Below are 20,421 nucleotides of genomic sequence, written 5' to 3' on the forward strand. Positions count from 1 at the left end.
ATGCAGCTCGGGAGGGAAATCTCCGAGTGGTGTCCTAATTAGCCCCTCTGGATGGGAAAGTGTTAAAGACTGGCTTCCCAACCTTATTTCAATTTAGTGCTTTTTTAAATGACAAGCCGAATCATCTAATTCTATATATACAAATCAACTAGCATGCTACTGCATGGTTGAAAGGGTCACCACAATTATGTAAAACATGAGTAATAACTATAATTGGGGTAGTTTGCTAATACAATAAAAAGCTCTGAACATGAGAAAAGTTATGCTCACAGCAGTAGCTATCACTTTCTAAAGTAAGAATTCATGGATGAAATGACATGAAAGAGATGGTTATAAAATTTTAATGGAATGATAAAAGGCAAAAGTCAGCCTCTCAGCTGAATTCTTAAAATCCCTATATATCACAATCAGCTCCTTAACTGTAAAATCAATGTGGAGTATAACATGTTGTCAATGCGGTTGTCACTGGAGGGAGGGCCGGGAAGTCTGACAGCTACACAGCTCAGCTGGCCAATGATGAAAATAAACCATAAAGATCTTTCCTTGGGTGTAATTGTTTAGAGAACTAACTCCTAGAGAAGGGAACATGGGCATCCTTTCTGTTAAGACCACGGATTCATATTTCAGGCCATTTCATTACAGCATTAATAATAGAGAGTAGTTTCATTTTGGCAAATGAAATTATCTTTTATGGGAGACGATTTTGCTCATATGCTTCGAAAGTTCAGTCTCAACTGAAAAAAAATGAAGGTAGGAGATTATGATTAATCTTTTCTAATCACATGTCCAGAACCCAAAGGTTTGTATTTGTTTACTTTTTGCTGGATTTAAGAAGCCTTTATTCCCAATAGGGTGGGTATGTTTGTGTAAACAGTGTTGGGAGGCTGACAGCCTGAGTCTGTGAAATTCTCAGTGGCTGAATGGATCTTCTGGCTTTGCCTTCTGTTAGACATACTAAAGAACATCTAATTTTCCTGAAACAACTTTTAACTATTCCAGGCCCCCCAACTGACCTCTTCATTAAAGTGAAATGTCATTCCCACTGGATTTATATTCACTCTCCTCATTAACATTAAAATCCACTCCCAAAGCTACCCAAAGCAATCCTCTCTCACCCCAAACTCTAATTCCTAACTTCTCCATTTCCCACCAGTGTCCTAGTCAAGACACCTAGGGGCCATCTTAGCTTCTTATATTCGAATGATGTACAAGTTCTCATTGATTCTTCCTTTAAGATGTCCATTGGATTCATGACTTCCTCAGCATTGTTACCAACCTAAGCACAAATTGCTACTTAGGTTGCCTCAAGTCTTTCCCACAATTCTTCCTGCAAACTAGCAGACTGATCGCATAACATTATATTCACTATCACTCCCTTGCTTAAGAACATAGTGGACAAAGCTCTAAGTACCTGGTTCAGGTCCTACCTCTTCCACTGGCTGGTTGAGTGTCCTTGGATAGGTCACTCAATATGTCTGAGCTTCATTTTATTATTGCATTGCAAGGGTCCTTTGTATCTTTGCCAGAACTGAGTACACATGGTAGACACTTAATACATGTTGAATGTTTACTCTGTTAAATGGTGTATAGGAAAGCCAAACATATAGTAATATCCTGTAGTTTGATAGTTAACATAACTTTTAGATACTCACTTAAGAGAGTCTAATTGATATCATAGCAGAAGGGAAAAGTGAATTATCTTATTCGCTAATAAGCTATGGATTCCCTGTGAACCTTAGGCACATCTGCAGAATAGAAGGCTGTTGGTAATAGATTGGGATTTAATAGTCTTTAAGTAGGTAAACCAATATTTTTCAGATGGTGGTGAATTGCTTCTCTCAAATTTTGCTAAGAATAAGGCCAGAGGGAATTTTAGCAAAAGACATTTAAGTTAGCTGTCAGTAAGAATTTCCTGACTATAATGACAGCAATATATATATATATATATATATATATATATATATATATATATATATATATATATGTATGTATGTATGTATATGTATATAGTCAAATAGTCAAGAAAAGTTATGGAGGACTCTTACTTCAAGATCTTAAAATAACTGTATAGGTTGGTTTAAGAATGGTTCAACTTTGGAGCAGGGAAATGGTGGAAACTACCTATCAATTAAAAATCACAGAGGATATTTATTTTACTCCATCTCATTTTCTACTCTGTCACCTTTAGGAAGGCTATATTTAAACTGGTCTTGATATTTTAAATAACTTATAAAATAGAAACCAGGAAATCACACACTCCCAGTAACTCATTCCAGGTCTGAACTGTTAATAATACATCATAGATATATGAGATTTCATTGTTTATAGCATATTAGATGAGTGTCAGTTAATTGCTTGAGGCTCAGCAAAGTCAAGTGACTTGCCTGTGGTCACACAGCTAGAAAATATCAGAGGAATGATTTAAATTCAGATCTTCCTAATTACATGCTCAGTACTCTATGAAATGGAGATAGCTAAGTGGCACAATGGATAGAGCTCTGGGCTTGGAGTCATGAAGACCTGAGTTCAAGTCTGGCCTCAGATACTTAGTACCTGTGTGACCCTGGACAAGTCCCTTAACCCTGTTTGCCTCAATTTCTTCTTCTGTAAAATTAGCTGGAGAATAAAAGGGCAAAGCACTGCAGTACCTTTGCCAAGAAAACACCAAATGGGGTCATGAAGAGTAGGACACAGCTGAAATGACTGAACAACAGCAATACTCTATGGGACAGTTGTCAATGGAATATAGACACAGAAACATTATATGAACATATAGGTATAAATATATACATATGTGTATATATACATGTGTGCATGGATATTTATGAACATCTTATACACATGCATGTATGGATGTCTATGTATTTTGCGCGCACATATGGTGCCAGGCACATACTAAACGTTTGTTGACTATCTATAATATCTCTCATAAAGAACTTAATTCCCCTTATGATGGATTTGGAACTCATTATCACGTTTCATAAAATGGGGTTACAGGGATCTTCGAACAATTAATAAAGTAGTATAATTATTTTCTTATATACTATAGAAGATGACAGATTATGACAAAATGAACTATTATGGATTGTGAGCAAGTGGGTGGCAATCTATTTAATGTGTTTGGATATAGCAGAAAGCATGTGTTACACATAATAAATAGTATTTGATAAAGAAAATGGGAATGGCCAACACTGGGTTACTCTGATTACAGCTGCCAATGAATTTTCCTAGGTGTTCTAGGCTATCATCCCCTGTTTGAAGTCTGTGCTCTGATTCATGGCCATTCACTAGCATTTGACCATCTTCAGCTGATAAAGGAAATTCAAAACAGCTGCTGAGGCCCTTAATTTTCAATTGTCCGAATTTGGACACCTGAGGTATAAAAGTCATTCTTAAATAACTGCACAATAGCTAGTGGAGGACCAGAGAATAAGATTTCTCTACACTTTTTTGAGTTGAAATTCATCCAGAAGAATGTTGCATGGTCCAGAATCCCATTATATTCATTTAATAAATAAATTATTTGAGAAAAAGAGAGGTTATGTATAGTTTCAAGTTTAATACCTAAAAATCCCCATATTTTCTATAGAGGCCACTGGTAACATTAAGTGAATATAACTTCATGTTAATTTTACAATTAATACAACTTTACTACATTCATTGGTTTACAAAAACAACCAAGTGCATTTTAATCCTCAGAATATTACACGAATATAATAATACCAAGATTCTTCTGACAGAAGAAACTCTTGTCCCTTCAGGGTGACTGGAAAAAATCTTTTCTTAGGAAAACACTATATGTAGTAGTAACAGGCAGATATCTTACTTGTGTTTTAAAATCACCTTTCTTCATTTATTTCTTCTAATCATGAATCTACGAGGAAATCTCAGTGTGCAATCTAGATGCCTGCTTCATTGTTTAATGCATTAAACTTGTCAGTATGCTAGGGAGATAATCCGTAGAGCAATTGCAGGGAAAGGTCTTTAGAATGGCGAGAGGGAGAATAAATCTCATAGTACTACTGAGGTGGTTCATGTTTCTTCATTAAAGATAATGAAACCCATTGATATAACTATACTCCACCCTCATTTTAGGATGTTCTCATATTTTTTTTCTTCTACAAGAAAACTAATATGTTAGAGATGCAGGTTGGGATATTAAACTCTAAACTACACTAATAACAAAATGTTTTTAATGTTGGATAATTTAAATTAATTTATCCCAAATTTACATGTTCTAAAGTACACAAATACATCTGTTAAGCTACTTTAAAAGAATCAACCAAAGTGAGCTTTTTAGGGTAGTACTATCCTTATGAAATAACAAGTATCTGCCGTATTTATGACCTATTTCCCTGTCAGTCTAGACATTTTCCCTTGTTTTCCATCACTTCCACATCTCAACCACACACACAGAGAAGAAAATAAAATGAAATATGTTTTTCCTCTAATGTACATTTTTCTCTTCTATTTTGAAACAGCACATGATTTTTGGACAGCAAAAGCATGGTTTAGAGTAGCACTTCTCAAGGTGTGTTACACAGACTCTTGGGGCTCCCTGAGACCCTTTTGGGGAGTCTACCAGGTCAGAATTATTTTCATAATAATGCTAGAAAACATTTGCCTATTAAAATATTCTTCCTTGTCCCACCTACATATACGACGCCAAGTTTTCTTCACCCAAAACATATCACAAGAGATTGCATACAAAAACTGATGTGGGAATCTGGCTGTCTTCTATTACAGCAGATGTTACTTGTATATATGTTGTTGTGTATTAGTTGAATATGTGTTTGTATGTGTGTGTTACTCTTCTCACCTTTTTTTGGTTTTAGAAAATATAGCTAATTTTCACAAGTTGTTAATTATGTTAACATGTAATATGCTTATCACTCATTAAATGAAAGAAATATTTTAAAATTTTAGCAGTTTTAACTTTTGATTATCCATAAAATATCAATATAAACAAAAGTTCTTCAGCATCTCAATAGTTTTTAAGAATTTAAAGGGACCCTGAGCCCCAAAAATTTGAAACTGCTGATACACAGGAAAGACCACTGAACCTAGAGGCAGGATATCAGTGTTCAGATTCAGATTAGCCATATTATCTTGAGCAAGTCTCTTAACCTCTCTGAGATTCAGTTTCCTTATCTGTAAAATAGGCATACTGACAGTTTCACTCTCTACCTAAGAGAGCATTTACATTTATTTGTTACTTTAAAAAGTCTCGACAATTTGCTTTTTGTCCTGTGTAGTTTTCATTAATGATTTATTGAAATATGGTTCTGAAAAAAAAAACAGGTTTTAAAAATCCCATAGTGTTTCAAATGGAGCTATTTGAACCCAAGCCTTTAAACCCAAATGACTCCAGCTTTCATTGAATGGGCATTGCCTCAGACAAACTGAGACCTGGGAAAGACCTTAATTTAGAAAGGCCAAGGTCACCCACCACATCCTGGGCCATCACCAATCATCTTGACTTTTCTCTTTGCTGCCGGACTTCGATGACTAAGGAAGAGTGAGGCTGATGACTTTGTGCAGTTCTGCCTCACTCAAATCCAATTTAAGTGTAAGTCAAGATATCACCCTTGTCATTGGTGCTTTTCAAGAATAAAGAAAGAACAACAACAGCAAAAGGGTGTGGATGAGATGTGTTCTACATTACTGGAGGGAGTATATTATATTGAGATTTGTTGTTGTTCAATTGAGTCAGTTGCGTCCAACTCTTCATGACTCCATTTGGGGTTTTCTTGGTAAAGATACTAAAGTAGTTTGTGATTTCCTTCTCCAGTTCATTTCACAGATGAAGAACTGTGGCAGACAGGGTTAAGTGACTAACTCAGGGTCACATAGCTAGTAAGTGTCTGAGGCCAGATTTGAACTCAGGAAGATGAGTCTTCCTGACTCTAGGTCCGGCACTCTATTCATTGCACCACCTAGCTGCTCCTCACAAACACTGAGATTATAAATCCATTAAATTACTTGCCCTCACAGGTTTTTTGTGAGGAAAGGTATTTATTTGCAAACACAGAAGTATAAAAGTGAGTTATTATTATGTGGAATATGCCCTATCTGCTGAGATCAAGAACATTAAATTAAAGGTACAGCTAACTGCTTGACATGAATGGGGAGGGCAACTGAGCCTTCTCTTCTGCACACTTTTCCTTCATCTCCAGCCCACCTAATTTTTCTGGAAACAAAAATAGTGCTGCTAGAATCAATGGTACTTCTCCCACTTCACAGTTTGGGATTCTAGCAAATTCCTCTGATATCCTTTTAGGCAAGAAAACCTGAAATTAGTATGAAAAGCAAAACCCTAAAAGAGCTTTTCAATTTCTTGAAAATCCTTCTATCTCTCTCTCCATCTATTTCTCTGTCTCCGTTTCTCTCTGTTACACACAATAGTCTTGCTTACTACTCTCTGACTCAAATCAGAAAGGAATTTCAAGCCCAGTGGGAAAATGTTCAATTAAGATTACAAAACTCATCACAGTCTAAATCTGGGAGTGGTACTAAGTCTAGATGTTTGGTGGAGGCTCTTTGGCACCGCGGTGGCTCAGTTCCCTGTTAAAGTGATTAGCACGTGCTTTACAAACATAAACTGTGGTAAGGACCTCAAAGATTAATGAAAGCCTCAGAGGGGAAAAGTGGGTGTCTTGAGACCCAGGTCCTCCTAATTTCTTAGTTTTGCATTCCAATTTTAGAGAGCAAAAATTAGAGGAATGATAATGAACATCAATATACTGTAAGTGAATCTAATAAATAATCATAAACCCTTTAAAGTTTACAAAGCTCTTTGTAAATATTATTTCATTTTATCCTCACAATAACCCTGGCACTTGGTGCTATTATTATCAACCAATTTTAGAGTTGAAGAAACTGAGTTTAAGTGCCCAGGTCACGCAAGGCAGTAAGCAGCTGAGGTAGAATTCGAATTTGGGTCTTCCTGGTTCCAGCTCTAGTCTTTTATCCATTTCATGACATAGTTGCCACAATGGCTACATCTAACTAAAAAAAAAAATGTGCTATACACCTTCACTTATGTACCATGTCATACCAAGACCTTAATACATAAACAACTAATAATTTTAAGGGAACAATTATCAGAACCTAAAAGTGGTCTAAACTTAATCCAGTGGTTATATATGCAAAAGTTATAAAAACCATGAAGTATAATTTTGTAATTCTCCTTATTTCAAGTTTTAAACCATACATATAAATGTGAATTCTATACCACATAAATTAGGAAAATCATAAGATATCTTAATGGCATCCTTAAAAGTAGTCACCAAAGGGGCAGCTAGGTGACACAGTGAGTAGAGCACCAGCTCTGGATTCAGGAGGACTTGAGTTCAAATCCGGCCTCAGACAGTTGACACATTTACTAGCTGTGTGACCTTGGGCAAGTCACTTAATCCCAATTGCCCTGCCCCCCCCCAAAAAAAACTAGTCACCAAAGAGGCTGCTTTACAGTCAAATCATTTTGAGTAAAATATGAAGCTATCTTAATGAAAGAAATTCCATATAGTATTGATGTTGCAAATACTCCAATGTGGGCATTAAATTTATTGGGATAATGGTGCATCTCAAAATCTACACATATAAAACCTAGTTCCTTTTACCCTAAGAGAAATCAGATCTTTAAAGGAAAGGGAGAAATCTTGTCTTCCTTTGGGGTAGATTTGTAATAGGCCAGAAATCTGTCCTTGAGCTTTTGGGTCAGATATTCTGCATGCATTTAAAAGAGTTTGAGAGATTAAGATGCAGAGACACAAAATACTATGCCCAGGTATCAGCTTAGTCTGGAAGAAAAAGTAGTCATTTGAACCAAAAACTACAATTTTTGCATGTACAAACTGAACAAAAAATATTTATGAGCATAGAGAATGAAAGGCATGAGTAGTGTGGCTCCCGTAGACAATCAGAAGAGATGGTTACACCCAGTTTAAAATTATCTTAATTTTAGAGTGCTTGATAAGAGACTTCATTTTATTTATCACATGCTCCCAAGTCTAACACAACCTTAATGCATTTTCTGCAAGCTGCATACATTCCTGGTGCTTGGAGTGCCAGCGGCACATAAAGAAAATTCATGTATTGTTTGTGTTTATCTGGTTGCAAATAGTCTAACACTACACTGACCAAGTTGGCTGGAACAAACATCTTTTATTAACACATGTTTAACATGGCTTAAAATATTCATAGGAAATGTGCATTATTATTATTTGGCATCAGCACATTAGATTTTTTAAAATGCATAGAATTGGGTACTGGTGGCACACAAATGTAAATGACAAAATATTTGAAAAATCTATTAAAATTCCCCACAGCCTTTTCCTTCCATGAGAGCTTATCTTTATACCCAAGGATTTGTTTCCGTAAATATAACTACCTTTCTGCCTATGTTTGGCTCTCTTTGATTGTTTCAGATTCATCATAGGTTTGATGGAAATCACTGTTTTGAAATATAAAACTAAAAATATGGACTTTGATGACCCATTTTGGCAGGCAGATTTTTTTTTTTTTTTGAATCTGTGGCTGATGCAATGAAACGTGCTTGTTGATGGTGTGAAATTCAAATGCGGGCATGAGGTGACTTCTCTGTTTCACTGTGTAAGATGATATGTGAAATTTCTACATTGGAAATTGCACTTAGGAGTGTGAGGGATGCTGGTCAGGATCAAATATGAAGTGCAGTTGTGGCAAGGAGCTGTCAAGATGGGTGGTTTTATAAGCAATGAGATGAAGCTCTGACAGAAAGACTGCTTGTGCCCAGTGCCAATCACTCAGTCTTTGTCAACTCAATTGCACATCCTTTCAGCAATGGCATCCATCTCCATTGACACCCAAAATATAGAGTGCACTGTCACTGTGTTTCAGGGGTGAAAATACATTGGTAACTTCGATCGGAAAGGCAAATCGCCAGCCCCAGACTTCACATTGATGCAATCTGCTTCAGAGTGCACACACAGGGCATTTACACAAAGGAATAACTTATCTATTTGAAGTAGGATGATCTTTTTAAATATATGATAGGTTCACGCATGTGGATGTATGTCAATAGAACTTAACAGTGAATGAAAGGTTAAGGCATATTTTATTTCTCTGAATCTGTTAAGAATGGGACTGTTATTGGTAGAGTATGCAGAGAGGAAATGTGGTATAATAAGGGTTGGTTTGAGTCAAGAAGACTTGAGTTCAAGCCTGGCCTCTGATATCTACTAGTAGGTAAGTCACTTAAGGTCACTGAACTTCAGGCAACTCTCTGAAACTGTGTAGTCATAGATGGGTTACAATCAGTGGAGGGAGTCACTATATTGACGAAATCCAGATCCTTGAAATACTGATAGATCATTGTGCCCAGTGATCTATGCTTACCTCATCATAATCACCACCAGGCATGGAGTGAGAAAAAAAGACGAACTGTCATAAACCATAGAGAAAGATAGGTCACCCTCTGTTTCTAGAGGATACAGCATATCTGGCCACATAGATGGAAGTGATTCTGCATACAGATGCTCTACCCACATTGTTAACTGGCAATGTTTACTTTAGAATGAATAGGTAAGCAGGGGTGATGCAGGAAGCATGTTAATGCAGTGAAGTTGTATTGCTCACAGGCTTCCCTACAATATCTGGAATCTGGCTTCATTTATAGAACAGAGACAAGGTTAATCCCAGACACCATCATGTTAGGAGTGTGAACCCAGGTGGACATCTGTGGTCACTGAAATGCCACTTCTTCTGTAAGAGCTAAATAGGAATCAAAGGGGACAAAGGGAGAGTTTTCTTCACTCTGCAGCCTAACAAGACATAGAGGAATCTTTTAGGTATCAATTTCAGTTAGTTATTTTTCCCTTTCTTTAAAGCTCATATGATTAAATAAATAAATATCATTATGGATAGTAATATTTAATACTCAGACCAATTCTCCCCAAACGTAAATTACTCCCTGAGAGCAAGTTAGGTACTTTTGAAGGGCACATTAACTCAATTGGTCCTCAAGGGAACCATTTGGTAAATCGTGAGTGAAATGCAATAAATGGTCCCCCAAGGTCTAGCACACATTAATATACAGGTCAGAGTGCTGAACTTACATATAAGAAGAATGTTCTGCCCTAAGGGAACCTGATTCTTTGATCAACAAAAGTATAAAATAACAATACACACGCATATATATATATACACAAATATTGCATATTATATATATACATATCTACATATTTTCAAAGAGGTTAAATTCATGATGCACTACTTAAAAACATCTCTATTTACTTAGAAGGGAGGGTGGGGAAGAAGAGAAATAACCAAAAATAAGCCAACTTTAATGTGATTGCATAATAATAGGACTCAAATAATAAATATGACCAATTTTTCAGCTAGAGCTTTAAAGAAGAAGGGAAAAATTTTTGATGACGATTCTTTATGTATTACCGACATGGTCAAACTAAAGGATCTGTACTTAAAAAAAAACTATCTGAAATTTGTGTTATTTCAAATGATAGTAATCCTATGGTTTTTTGTTTTGTTTTGTTTTGCTGAGCAATATACAACCTTCTTGATGGTAGGAGCCCATCCTGTTGTTTGCTAAGCAAATAACCTGGCAACCAAAGTTGTAATGAGGTTGGGGTGAATGGGGCTTTTCCTCAGGGCACTGATATTTAGAGAGTCAAGTTTCTTCCTCTAGCAGTAAATAAAACCCTGGTCCGCTGGCCCACACCTTGAATCCTTCTGCTATCTTCACACCCTCTAGTGCCTGAGGTCACCTTAGTGGTGTCAAGAGGGAATAACTATTGATATATCTTTCCCAGTGCCATAACATTCCCACCCCTCTTCCACCACCAGGGAATGGGGTTGGGGGTCAGGAACTGTCAGCTCTATTGTGGGAGTGAAGGCCAGACTTTCTGGGTGATGGACTACCTCTCCCAGAACGACTGAACCTGATCATTAGTGTCTGCATGTTTATTGGGAGGTGCGCAGTGATGGTCAATGTCAGTAAACCCTTGATGTGTCTTCCAAGGGAGCTTTGCCTAGGCCTAGCCCTGTTCTGGTCCCTTCTTTGAGATAATCTCCTCAGTAGCAACTTCATACTTTCTATTTGAGACCTCCTTCCAACCCTAGCACTCCAAATCCCCCAACCCCCAACCCTGCCTAGGTCCTGAATTCAGAATTAGGACTGTAATAGCAAAAAGTTTTTGCAACGCAGTCTCAGAAGAGTCTGGATGATTTGATAAAATGACTTGCAAAACCTGAAAGTTCAAAGATATGAAATCCCAGTTCACTTTGTACATACAGATTGAATTTATAGTGGGAACACATAGAGAGAATTCTTGAGCTTTGTTTATATACACTGAATCCTATTAGGGCAAATATATTCAAACACATCATATTTTCCCAGTGAATCTGGGCAAAGCCATACAGAAATAATAAGGAACATTCTCCATGTTGGGTGAATCAGGCCATCCCAACTATATACCACTGTAAATCATCAAGATAGCATAGCTATTTTCTCTGAATTAGAATTCCTTTCTTCAATAGAGTCAACTACTACAAAGAGGCTGCTTTCAGAAATAATGTATGAAGGCTCTAGCTAAGCCTTCTTATATCAGAATGAGAGAAATAGGGAGCATATAGGTAATCAATAAATATTTATTGACAAACTTAAAACTGTGAAATTCTTTCAAATAAAAAAAACACAACAATAATAATAGCACACTAGTGGTCAGAGTGCTGGACCCAGAGTCAAGAAAACCTGAGTCCAAATATGACCTTAGACACTTTCTAGATGCATGACCCTAGATAAGTCACAATTTGTGTTTAAATTTTCTCATCTGTAAAATGGGGATAATAATAGCAGCTACCTATCTCCCAGGGTTGGCACGAGGATCAAGTGAGATATTTACGAAGTTCAAGTGTTAAAATACTACATGAATGCTAGATATATGTTATTATTAGCTAGCATGTATCATAGCACTTTAACATTTGTAAACATATATACATATACATATGTGTATATATGTTTGTGTGTATGTATGTGTTTTTAAACACATTTATAAACTGCATTTAATTTGCACAACAACCCTAGGGCTAGGTGTTATTATTATCTTCATTTTATAGATGAGGAAATCAAGTTTGAGAAAAGTTGACTCATTCAGGGTCATTCAGCTAGGAAGCCATATTTGAACTCACCCCTTCTGACTCCCGGTCCAACTCTATTACTATATCTAGTTATATCACTGAAGTGATCGTGACTTTTTGCCTACTCAATTATCCAGAGGTGTGTGTATGTATGTATGTATATCTATATATCTATATCTATATCTATATATATATGTATATATATGTATATATATATATATATATAGATATAGATATAAAGAGGAAATATATGAACATTATTGATAACTGTGAGTGAACTGGCATGATCCCAATCCTCAAACTCTCAAGCTATTCCCTTTTTTCTAGATTCTACATTCCCCGCTCATAAAAAAATGTTACCACCTAATCATGTGTTTGAGGAAAGAGAAGGCAGTCAAAACTCCCTATTGTGATGACATGTAGGTATGCACTGCCAGATACTTACTGTCCTCTGCGGTCACAAATGAAGTCCAGTCACTGTATGTGCTACCATATCCATTGGAAGCAATCAACCTTAGCTCATATGTTGTGTACGGCTGGAGATCTCCAACTACATAGCTTAAGGATGCAGATGGATGGGAGAACAGCCTATAAGGGAAGAAAATACCTTTAACAAAAACCTAGAGAAAGAAAACATAGGCCAAATATCATTTTAGTGCATTCCAAGGTGGGAGGGGTGTGGAAGCATAGGCTCTGGGGTCAAAGGACATGGGTTGAGACCCCAACTCTGACACTACCTATGTAACTTTGGGCAAGGAACTATGTAGGACTTAATTTTTTCATCTGCTAAATTATGGAAATGAACTCGATGGCCTAGGTGGTTCTTGCAAGTTTTTGGTCTATGATACTGTATGACATTCTTTTGAGTTCCAGAAATTTGGGGATTCAGACAGTTTGCATATTAAAATAAGATGGACATTGACTAAACTTGGAAATCGAGCTTTATCAGAAGTCCCACTGCCTAGTGGAAGTGAGATTCTAAATTAATATGGTGGATTTTCATGTGTGGCTTATGAAATTAGTCTTGCAACTTGATAGCCACCCTGTTCATAGGTTTTGCTCTGTTCAGGTAGGTTTCACTTTGCATAATCCAAGTAGTATATAAATCTGATTTTTAAAATCAAATCAAATTTTAAATGTGTTATTTTTTGTGAATGAGTAGGTGAGCTCCTAGTTTTGTTTTTGTCTATTTTTTAAAAACAACTTTAAAATAACAATTTTGCTAAAATTGAAGGTGTGCCTATATTTGTTGCAATGGGATTTGACCTCTTATATTAAAATTATTATGACAATTAAAATAAGGACCATTCCTTGGGTAACCCATTTGAATGAAATTATATATATATATCAGAGATACTAGACAGAGACATATAAAATTCAAAACCCACTCTAGAATTCCATCCATGGAGTGACTAGGTCTCATCTGGAGTCGGTAACTGGGAGAGCCTGGAGCATTGTTGCGAACTGGTGTAGACCAGACAACCTGAAGACTGGTTGGAGTGGCAGATGAAAGCCTTGGAGGCAGCACGCCATCTGGAGCTGTCGAAAAACATGGATGAATTAGAGCAGAGAAAACTGTGGAGAACATATGCTGGATGGGATCGAAATGCTCCATATACTGGAAAAACTGTTCCTCAGGATCAACAGCAATGTTAGCATGGTCCATTTAATTTAACATTTTCAGTCCTGAACTACTATGCTTCTTCATGTTCATCATTCCAACATAATTACATTAGTATTTCAGGCCTTAAAGCAAGCCCCCAAACATCAAGAGAAGTAAATGTGCAGCATATTCCCACCTGTACTTCTGCTTGCTTAACTGAAGACTGGTGGGGAATTTAGTGGAATAAATATTACATTTCCTTTTTTTCTTTTTTTTCCCCCTTTTGTTCAACATATCAAGAAATCTAACATCTGATATCTAGATCAATTATCTGGCCCAAAGACTTCAATGCCCCTTTAATGACACTCCTACATAAGAATACGTAAGACCATTTTTTTCTGCTGAAATAGTATATTTATTTTTGGAATGATAAATGCAAATGATTAGCTAGAAATCAGCATGTGATGCTTTTAAACCTTTCCCTCACAAATTCATGTAAAATGTATTTCTCCCCTCAGGTGTTTGCAATTGTCTTGCACCTTCCTTAGCCTCCCCTGGTTATCTAGGCAGCAAGAAGAACCAGCTACTTTTCAATTCTTGTCAGGCTAGCAGAAAAGCTCATCTGCCAAGGATCACATGTTAAACTTGTCCTCATATTCAGTACCCTTGTAAACCACCAAGTTCATATAAGCTGAGAGGACCACAATGCATACCTTCCACGTCTTTCCAACTGAAATGTTTATTGGCAGTGAGAGAAATAAAGACTGAATCTTCAGAGAAAAATAGACAAGAATTTCCTATTGGTTGAATTGGCTTTTATAAAACTTAAAATGATCTGGCCATAATCATGACTCTATCAAAGAGCATCTATCTCACATAGTCAAATTTCTAAACTACATTAGGTTAGCTTAAGTGTCTTTTTGGAAAGGCTCAGGTACCATTCCAAGAAAAAGAAAGCATTTTAATGTCAGGTGGTGGTTTAAAGATGATTTTCCAGGTATGTTTTAAAATGCAGTACCCATTTTTAAGTCTTCATGTGGGGGAAAGGAAGAAAAAGTGGGAGGAAAATAACCAATAAAAGTATGGATAACTCATTTCAGTAACTCTCAGTTCTACTCTTTGTATGTCCTTGAGGGATGTGTGCTTTTCCCATCCTCTCCAATCTAAGGGCATGTACCTGCAAGTAATAAGGCTGACAAATGCTTACCAGAGGGAGGGAACAAGAGAATGAGAGGAAAAATAGAGAAAAAAAGAACATAGTTCATCAATAAGCTAGAAGAACGTTGGGATAATCAATAACTGAATGTAAAATTATATCTTTGATTTGAATTAGCAGGACAAGTATTCTGTCTTCCATTGTGTCTCCATGACCACAAAAAGTATTAATAATTGCATAATTCTTTATCAATTATACACAGACATAGCATTTTAAAATCTGGTACAGGTCATTTAGGCCAGCTTGCTCATTTTACAGATAAGGAAACTAAGCCTCAGAACTAAATAGTGCCAGATCCCAGACTAGAAACTAGATCCCACACATTCACACCTGGCATTCTTAAAACTCTAACACATTGTACCTCTTTTTGATGTGATCCATAAAGGAATGTATGACCTTTGGCAAAGCCTGTGTCCCTTAGTAGACTATCTAGTCTTTATGAGTGGCTGTGGCCAAAAAAAAAAAATCACTAATTTAAGAGCAACCTGCTAGTGATGGGCTCATCTGAATTTTGCTAGGCTAGTTCTTGTATGGGAGTTGGACACCAGGGAAATATGTGAGATCTATGATTGAGTCCATGCTTAAAGCCTTTCTTACTTACTGGGAACTTGGGCTTCATCGGCACAGTGTTTGAGACTTCAGAGTTATCTCTATTTCACAATGCTATATTGGCATAGGACTTTAATGGAGAAGAAGAGTGGTCCATGAGGGAATTAAACCCATGACCTTGACATCATTAACACCGTGCTCTAACCAGATTAACTTGTTGGCTTTATAGATGATAATAATATACAAATAAATGCAACTTGTCCTAGAGTAGTTGGGAAAAATGACCAAAAAGGCAAAACCTAAAAATAACAAAATACTAAAATTATTCTGACTCTGGATTATCAAGATCAAGGAGCAAAATATGTAGTCACACTTGGTTTGAAAATCGGCACTGAAAAACATCCATATGAGAAAATGACTAGATATGTGTATGTTGTACGTATGTAGAATGCCACATTTGTAAAGGGATGCTGGCAGTGTTCACAGAGGGTTTCATTAATATGCACTTGAGAAAGAGCAAAAAGAGAGCACGGAAGTAGACTATACAGAAATCAAGTACTTTGGAGTCTCCATTGGGTAGTAATGAGAAAGGTGCTCTATAAAATTGGTCACACTTTGATCATTAAAACTACAAAATGCTTCCCAAACAAACTGATGATCTTAAATTACTTGCAGAAAATCTACTGGTTATTTCATATTGTATACTCCAAGTACCACCGAATTTTAATGCCATCTTTCCCTCTGTTTAACCCCTTTTATCCTAGACCTATTCCTCAGGGACTCTTTAGTATTAAAGCTATAACTGGGAGCCAGCCATAACTCCACTGCTGGTTTCTCAACAGAAGAGCCATGTTTCTATCAGTTTGATATATTGCCTCCAGGATGCAGTGTTGCTCAAAAACCTTCCCTCAAGTTTTAATATGACCCTCACGGGGCCACCACTCCACTGGCAACCTCCTGAATCAACACATCTTTTCCAGGAAATAAGAACTTTGCATGGCCACTGTGTGTAGCAGTTGCCACAAAATGGAAAATCAAAAGAAGAAATGTTTTTTTTTTTTAATATGTAACATGTTAAATCTAAATATTAGTATAATGAAACATAAGCCTAAATCATCATGGGATTTATGAAATTAAAGAAATTATATGAGCTTCTTTTCATTTAGAATTTTATTTTATTCCTTTTGAATGATACACACACATACCTACACACAGGCAATTTCCTAGTTATAAATGTCCAAATTATGAATATCCCTTACATAAAAACAGCTGGCTAACCTATGTCATACTGGGGCAGGTCCTGGAGAATGTGTGGCACAGTATGTTGAGTACTGGACTTCCAGGCAGGAAGATTTGAGTTTGAATTCCACCCTCAACGTTTACTAACTGCGTGACCACATATACATTCAAAAATATCTTAGGCTTAATTATCTCATTTATAAAAATGAGGATAAGACTGCCTGTATTAACATTATGATGCCATAAGATGTATGTGTATATCTATCTACACACACATCTCTCTCTATACATATCAATACATATACGTATATATAGATATAGATATATATACATATACACACACACATATATATGTATGTATAATTGGGTAAAAGAAATAAAAACGAGACAGGCCAGTCACATAGGAAAAGTGGGAGACAATTAATAGACTGTGTGGTTGGTTGATATGTGCTAAATATTGAGACATCTATAGTCCTGCCCCTAGCATGTTGGCTGTATCCTCTGTGGCAGATTTATAGGAGAAAATGGATGGACACGAAGATGAGTAGACATTGATGGATTGCAATGTGCAACATCAATTGTACTTATATCACCAAGATCCATCAAAGCCTCAAAGTAATAATACTTGTTTACAACCTCAGGAGATTGTCATGATTCTCCAAGTAAAAAAATTAATTGTCATTGTTCATCCTTCATTTTCAAAGAGGACCAATGACATAATTGGTTGGTTGGTTGTTGTCCTTTGTTCTTGAAGAGGACCAAAATGACATCACTATGCTAGGGTCAAGTGTAAACGTGTCCTACTGTGGCTGATCAGGCCAATAGGAGCTCCAAGTGCTCTACCAAAGGTCTGGTACAAAGAGTCCATGTGAACATTTAGGGTGGATACTCTAAACTTGGACATCCTGCATTTCCTTTTAGCTGTTTCAATTCTGCTTGGCTCATAGAGCACAGCACCTTCTCTGCTGTGGGCACGCCACTCTAAGAGGTCCTGTGCCAATGTCTCCCATGTCACATAATCAAGACAACAGCAACAGGTAGCATTAGTATCGTGCTTGAGATTTTGAAAAGAGCTTTACAATTATTCTTTCATTTGATCCCAGCGACTACTCAGAAAGTCAGATGCTATCATTATCCCCATTTTACAGATGAGGAAGTTGAGGTGGAACATTAAGTGATTTGACCAGGGTTCACACAGCTGGTAAGTGTCTGAGGTTGGGTTTGAACTAAGGTCATCCTGACTCCTAGTCCAGCATGGGTTAAGCTTTTTACATATCTCAAAATACTATAGTTACATTAAAGCAAAATCAGTAATTTTTATTACAAGAATTCTTTTCTCAAAGTGTCACAGGCGATGAGAAGACACTAAAGAGAGAAGCTTTGGATTTGTTCAATCTGAAGGAAAAAAAATAAAATAAAATTTGTTAAAAAAACAAGAGTGTGTAATTCTATCAACATATTTATAATGTATTAAAATTCAGTACAGAGCTATTTATTTCTTATTTAAATGGCATTCTCCCCCTTCCCATGTTGTCCTGGAGCAGACTGTCTTCTCTGCATGTTACTATGGCCTATCAGAATTATATGTCAATGTACCAAGTACCACTGAATTAACAACAACCAACTTAAATGCAGCAAGATAAAGAAACAACAGCATTTGTAAAAGGAAAATATGAACGATTTTTTAAAATGTCTTTTATTATGAGATCTACATGTGGTTGTCAAGCTTCTCTCTCTCTCTCTCTCTCTCTCTCTCTTACACACATGCACACACACACACATTTTTTAAAAACATACTCAGAAGCCAACTAATTCAACCTCCCACCCTTTGCAGAAATGTCCTCTACAACATCCCTGACAAAACATTTATAATGATGAGGAATTTCCAGCCTTGTATCATTTTTAAAAATAATTCTAATCATTTAAAAAATATATTAAACCCAAGTTTATATCTACTTTCCTTTAATTTCCAATTTTACTTTCATTTTTTTTCTTTTTTGGAGCATCATTTCTTTCAAATAATAGCATTTCAAACATTTGAAGATTGTTTTCATGTCCTTTCTAAGGTGCTTTCCTAACCCATTCCCTGTTTTTAACAACCACAGTTCCTTTGGACCCTTGACTTTCTATCTAACATATATTTCAGTTCATTAATGGCTCTCAAAATGTAGCTGCCAGAACTGGACTGGACTCAAAATTCCAAATGTAGTAAGTTCAGAGTACAGCATAGTAAGGCTTTTATTCCTCCGCGTTCTAGATTCTAGAATGTGACTCCAGACAAATATATGATACTGTGGAAGTGACATTAGGTTTTTCAAAGTTATGCCAATGGAAAACATTCTACCAAACAAGAAAGGTTTCAAGTAAAGCCCTGGAAATGAAATTACATATTTGCTTATTAAGAAGAACCAGAAATAACAAAAGCAAGATTGCTGCCTAGATCTTTGCTAATCCTAACTTGGATACTCTCCCTATCCTACCATGCTACTTTTCTAAAATCATAACTAAGGTGCAACTTGCAGTATCACCTAATCCAACTACAAAGGACCTATAAAGGAAGATGCTATCCACCTCCAGAGAAAGTGCTGATAAATAGAATTATGTACACACACACATATATATGTGAGTGGGTACATGTATATGTATATACATATGTATATATATGTGTACATATATACACACATATATACACATATACATAAATATATGTATATATGTATGTATGTATATATGTGTGTGTATATATATACATATATGTGTGTGTATATGTGTGTATATATATATACACACACACACACACACACACACACATAGATGTGTATGTGTTTGTGTGAGAAATGATGGCTTTCTCCAATTCAAGGTGAGGAGGGAGGAAGAGAAACAGTTCAGAAACTAAAATGTAATTAAACTGGAAAAAAGGACAATTAATACATTACTGGAAGAAATGAGACTAGAACCTAAGACTCCTTCACCTATTTTACTTTTGTTCTTCCACCTTTCTATGCCCTCACTTATACTATTTGCCCTCCCATCCCTTGAACTCTCCTCATCTCTCAATTTCTTTTCTCTCCTCTGACTTCATTTGCCTTCAAGCAGTCTTGACTATAGTTAGCACTTTAATGATTCATTATGGAGTGTGTGTTGGGGCAGGGGGAGGAAACCTCACAACTTGCATATGGCTCTTCTAAACAAAGAAATACAAAGACTGGTTCCTTAATGCACTGCCACCCACACCCCCATCTGTTTCAAAGCTTTTTTGTTTCTACTCAATTCCCATAAGTCAACCCCATCCCCCTTACTTTGAGCAGAGGACCCAGCCATATGATTCACTGAAGTGAGGCCTTAGGTCATGAGCTTCCTCATCTTCCCCCTTCTACGTATCAAATTCCTTCAATACTGTACCCTGCTCTCTCCTCCCTTGTTCTATTCTTGAAGGAAAGGGATGTCCTAGTCCTTCTCCTTGCTAACGCCAACCTCTCAATTTGTGCACTGCATCCTATCCCTGCCCATCTCCTCCAAGACCTTGCCCCTTCACAGTTTACCAATCACCTCTGTCCCTCCCCATTCCATTTCAGTTTCCAATCTCTCTTTCTTCATTGGCAAAAACCTCAAGCTATTATCCTATATCTCTTCCCTCACAAGCAAACCGATAGGAAAATCTGTCACTACTTTCACA

At 36.6% G+C, this 20,421-nt stretch overlaps 1 protein-coding gene across 1 annotated transcript in view; it reads right to left on the reverse strand.

The window, feature by feature from the left end:
* The window catches only part of USH2A (usherin), a 991,863-nt gene that overhangs the window by 331,610 nt on the left and 639,832 nt on the right, over window positions 1-20,421 (reverse strand). The window contains exons 38-39 of the mRNA XM_036755334.1: window positions 13,527-13,677; window positions 12,584-12,726 (exon numbers count right to left, since the gene is read on the reverse strand). Of these exons, the coding sequence (XP_036611229.1) occupies window positions 12,584-12,726; window positions 13,527-13,677 (294 nt within the window). The remainder of the gene's footprint in view (window positions 1-12,583; window positions 12,727-13,526; window positions 13,678-20,421) is intronic.

This window comes from Trichosurus vulpecula, chromosome 4 (genome assembly GCF_011100635.1).
Source record: "Trichosurus vulpecula isolate mTriVul1 chromosome 4, mTriVul1.pri, whole genome shotgun sequence".
NCBI lineage: Eukaryota > Metazoa > Chordata > Mammalia > Diprotodontia > Phalangeridae > Trichosurus > Trichosurus vulpecula.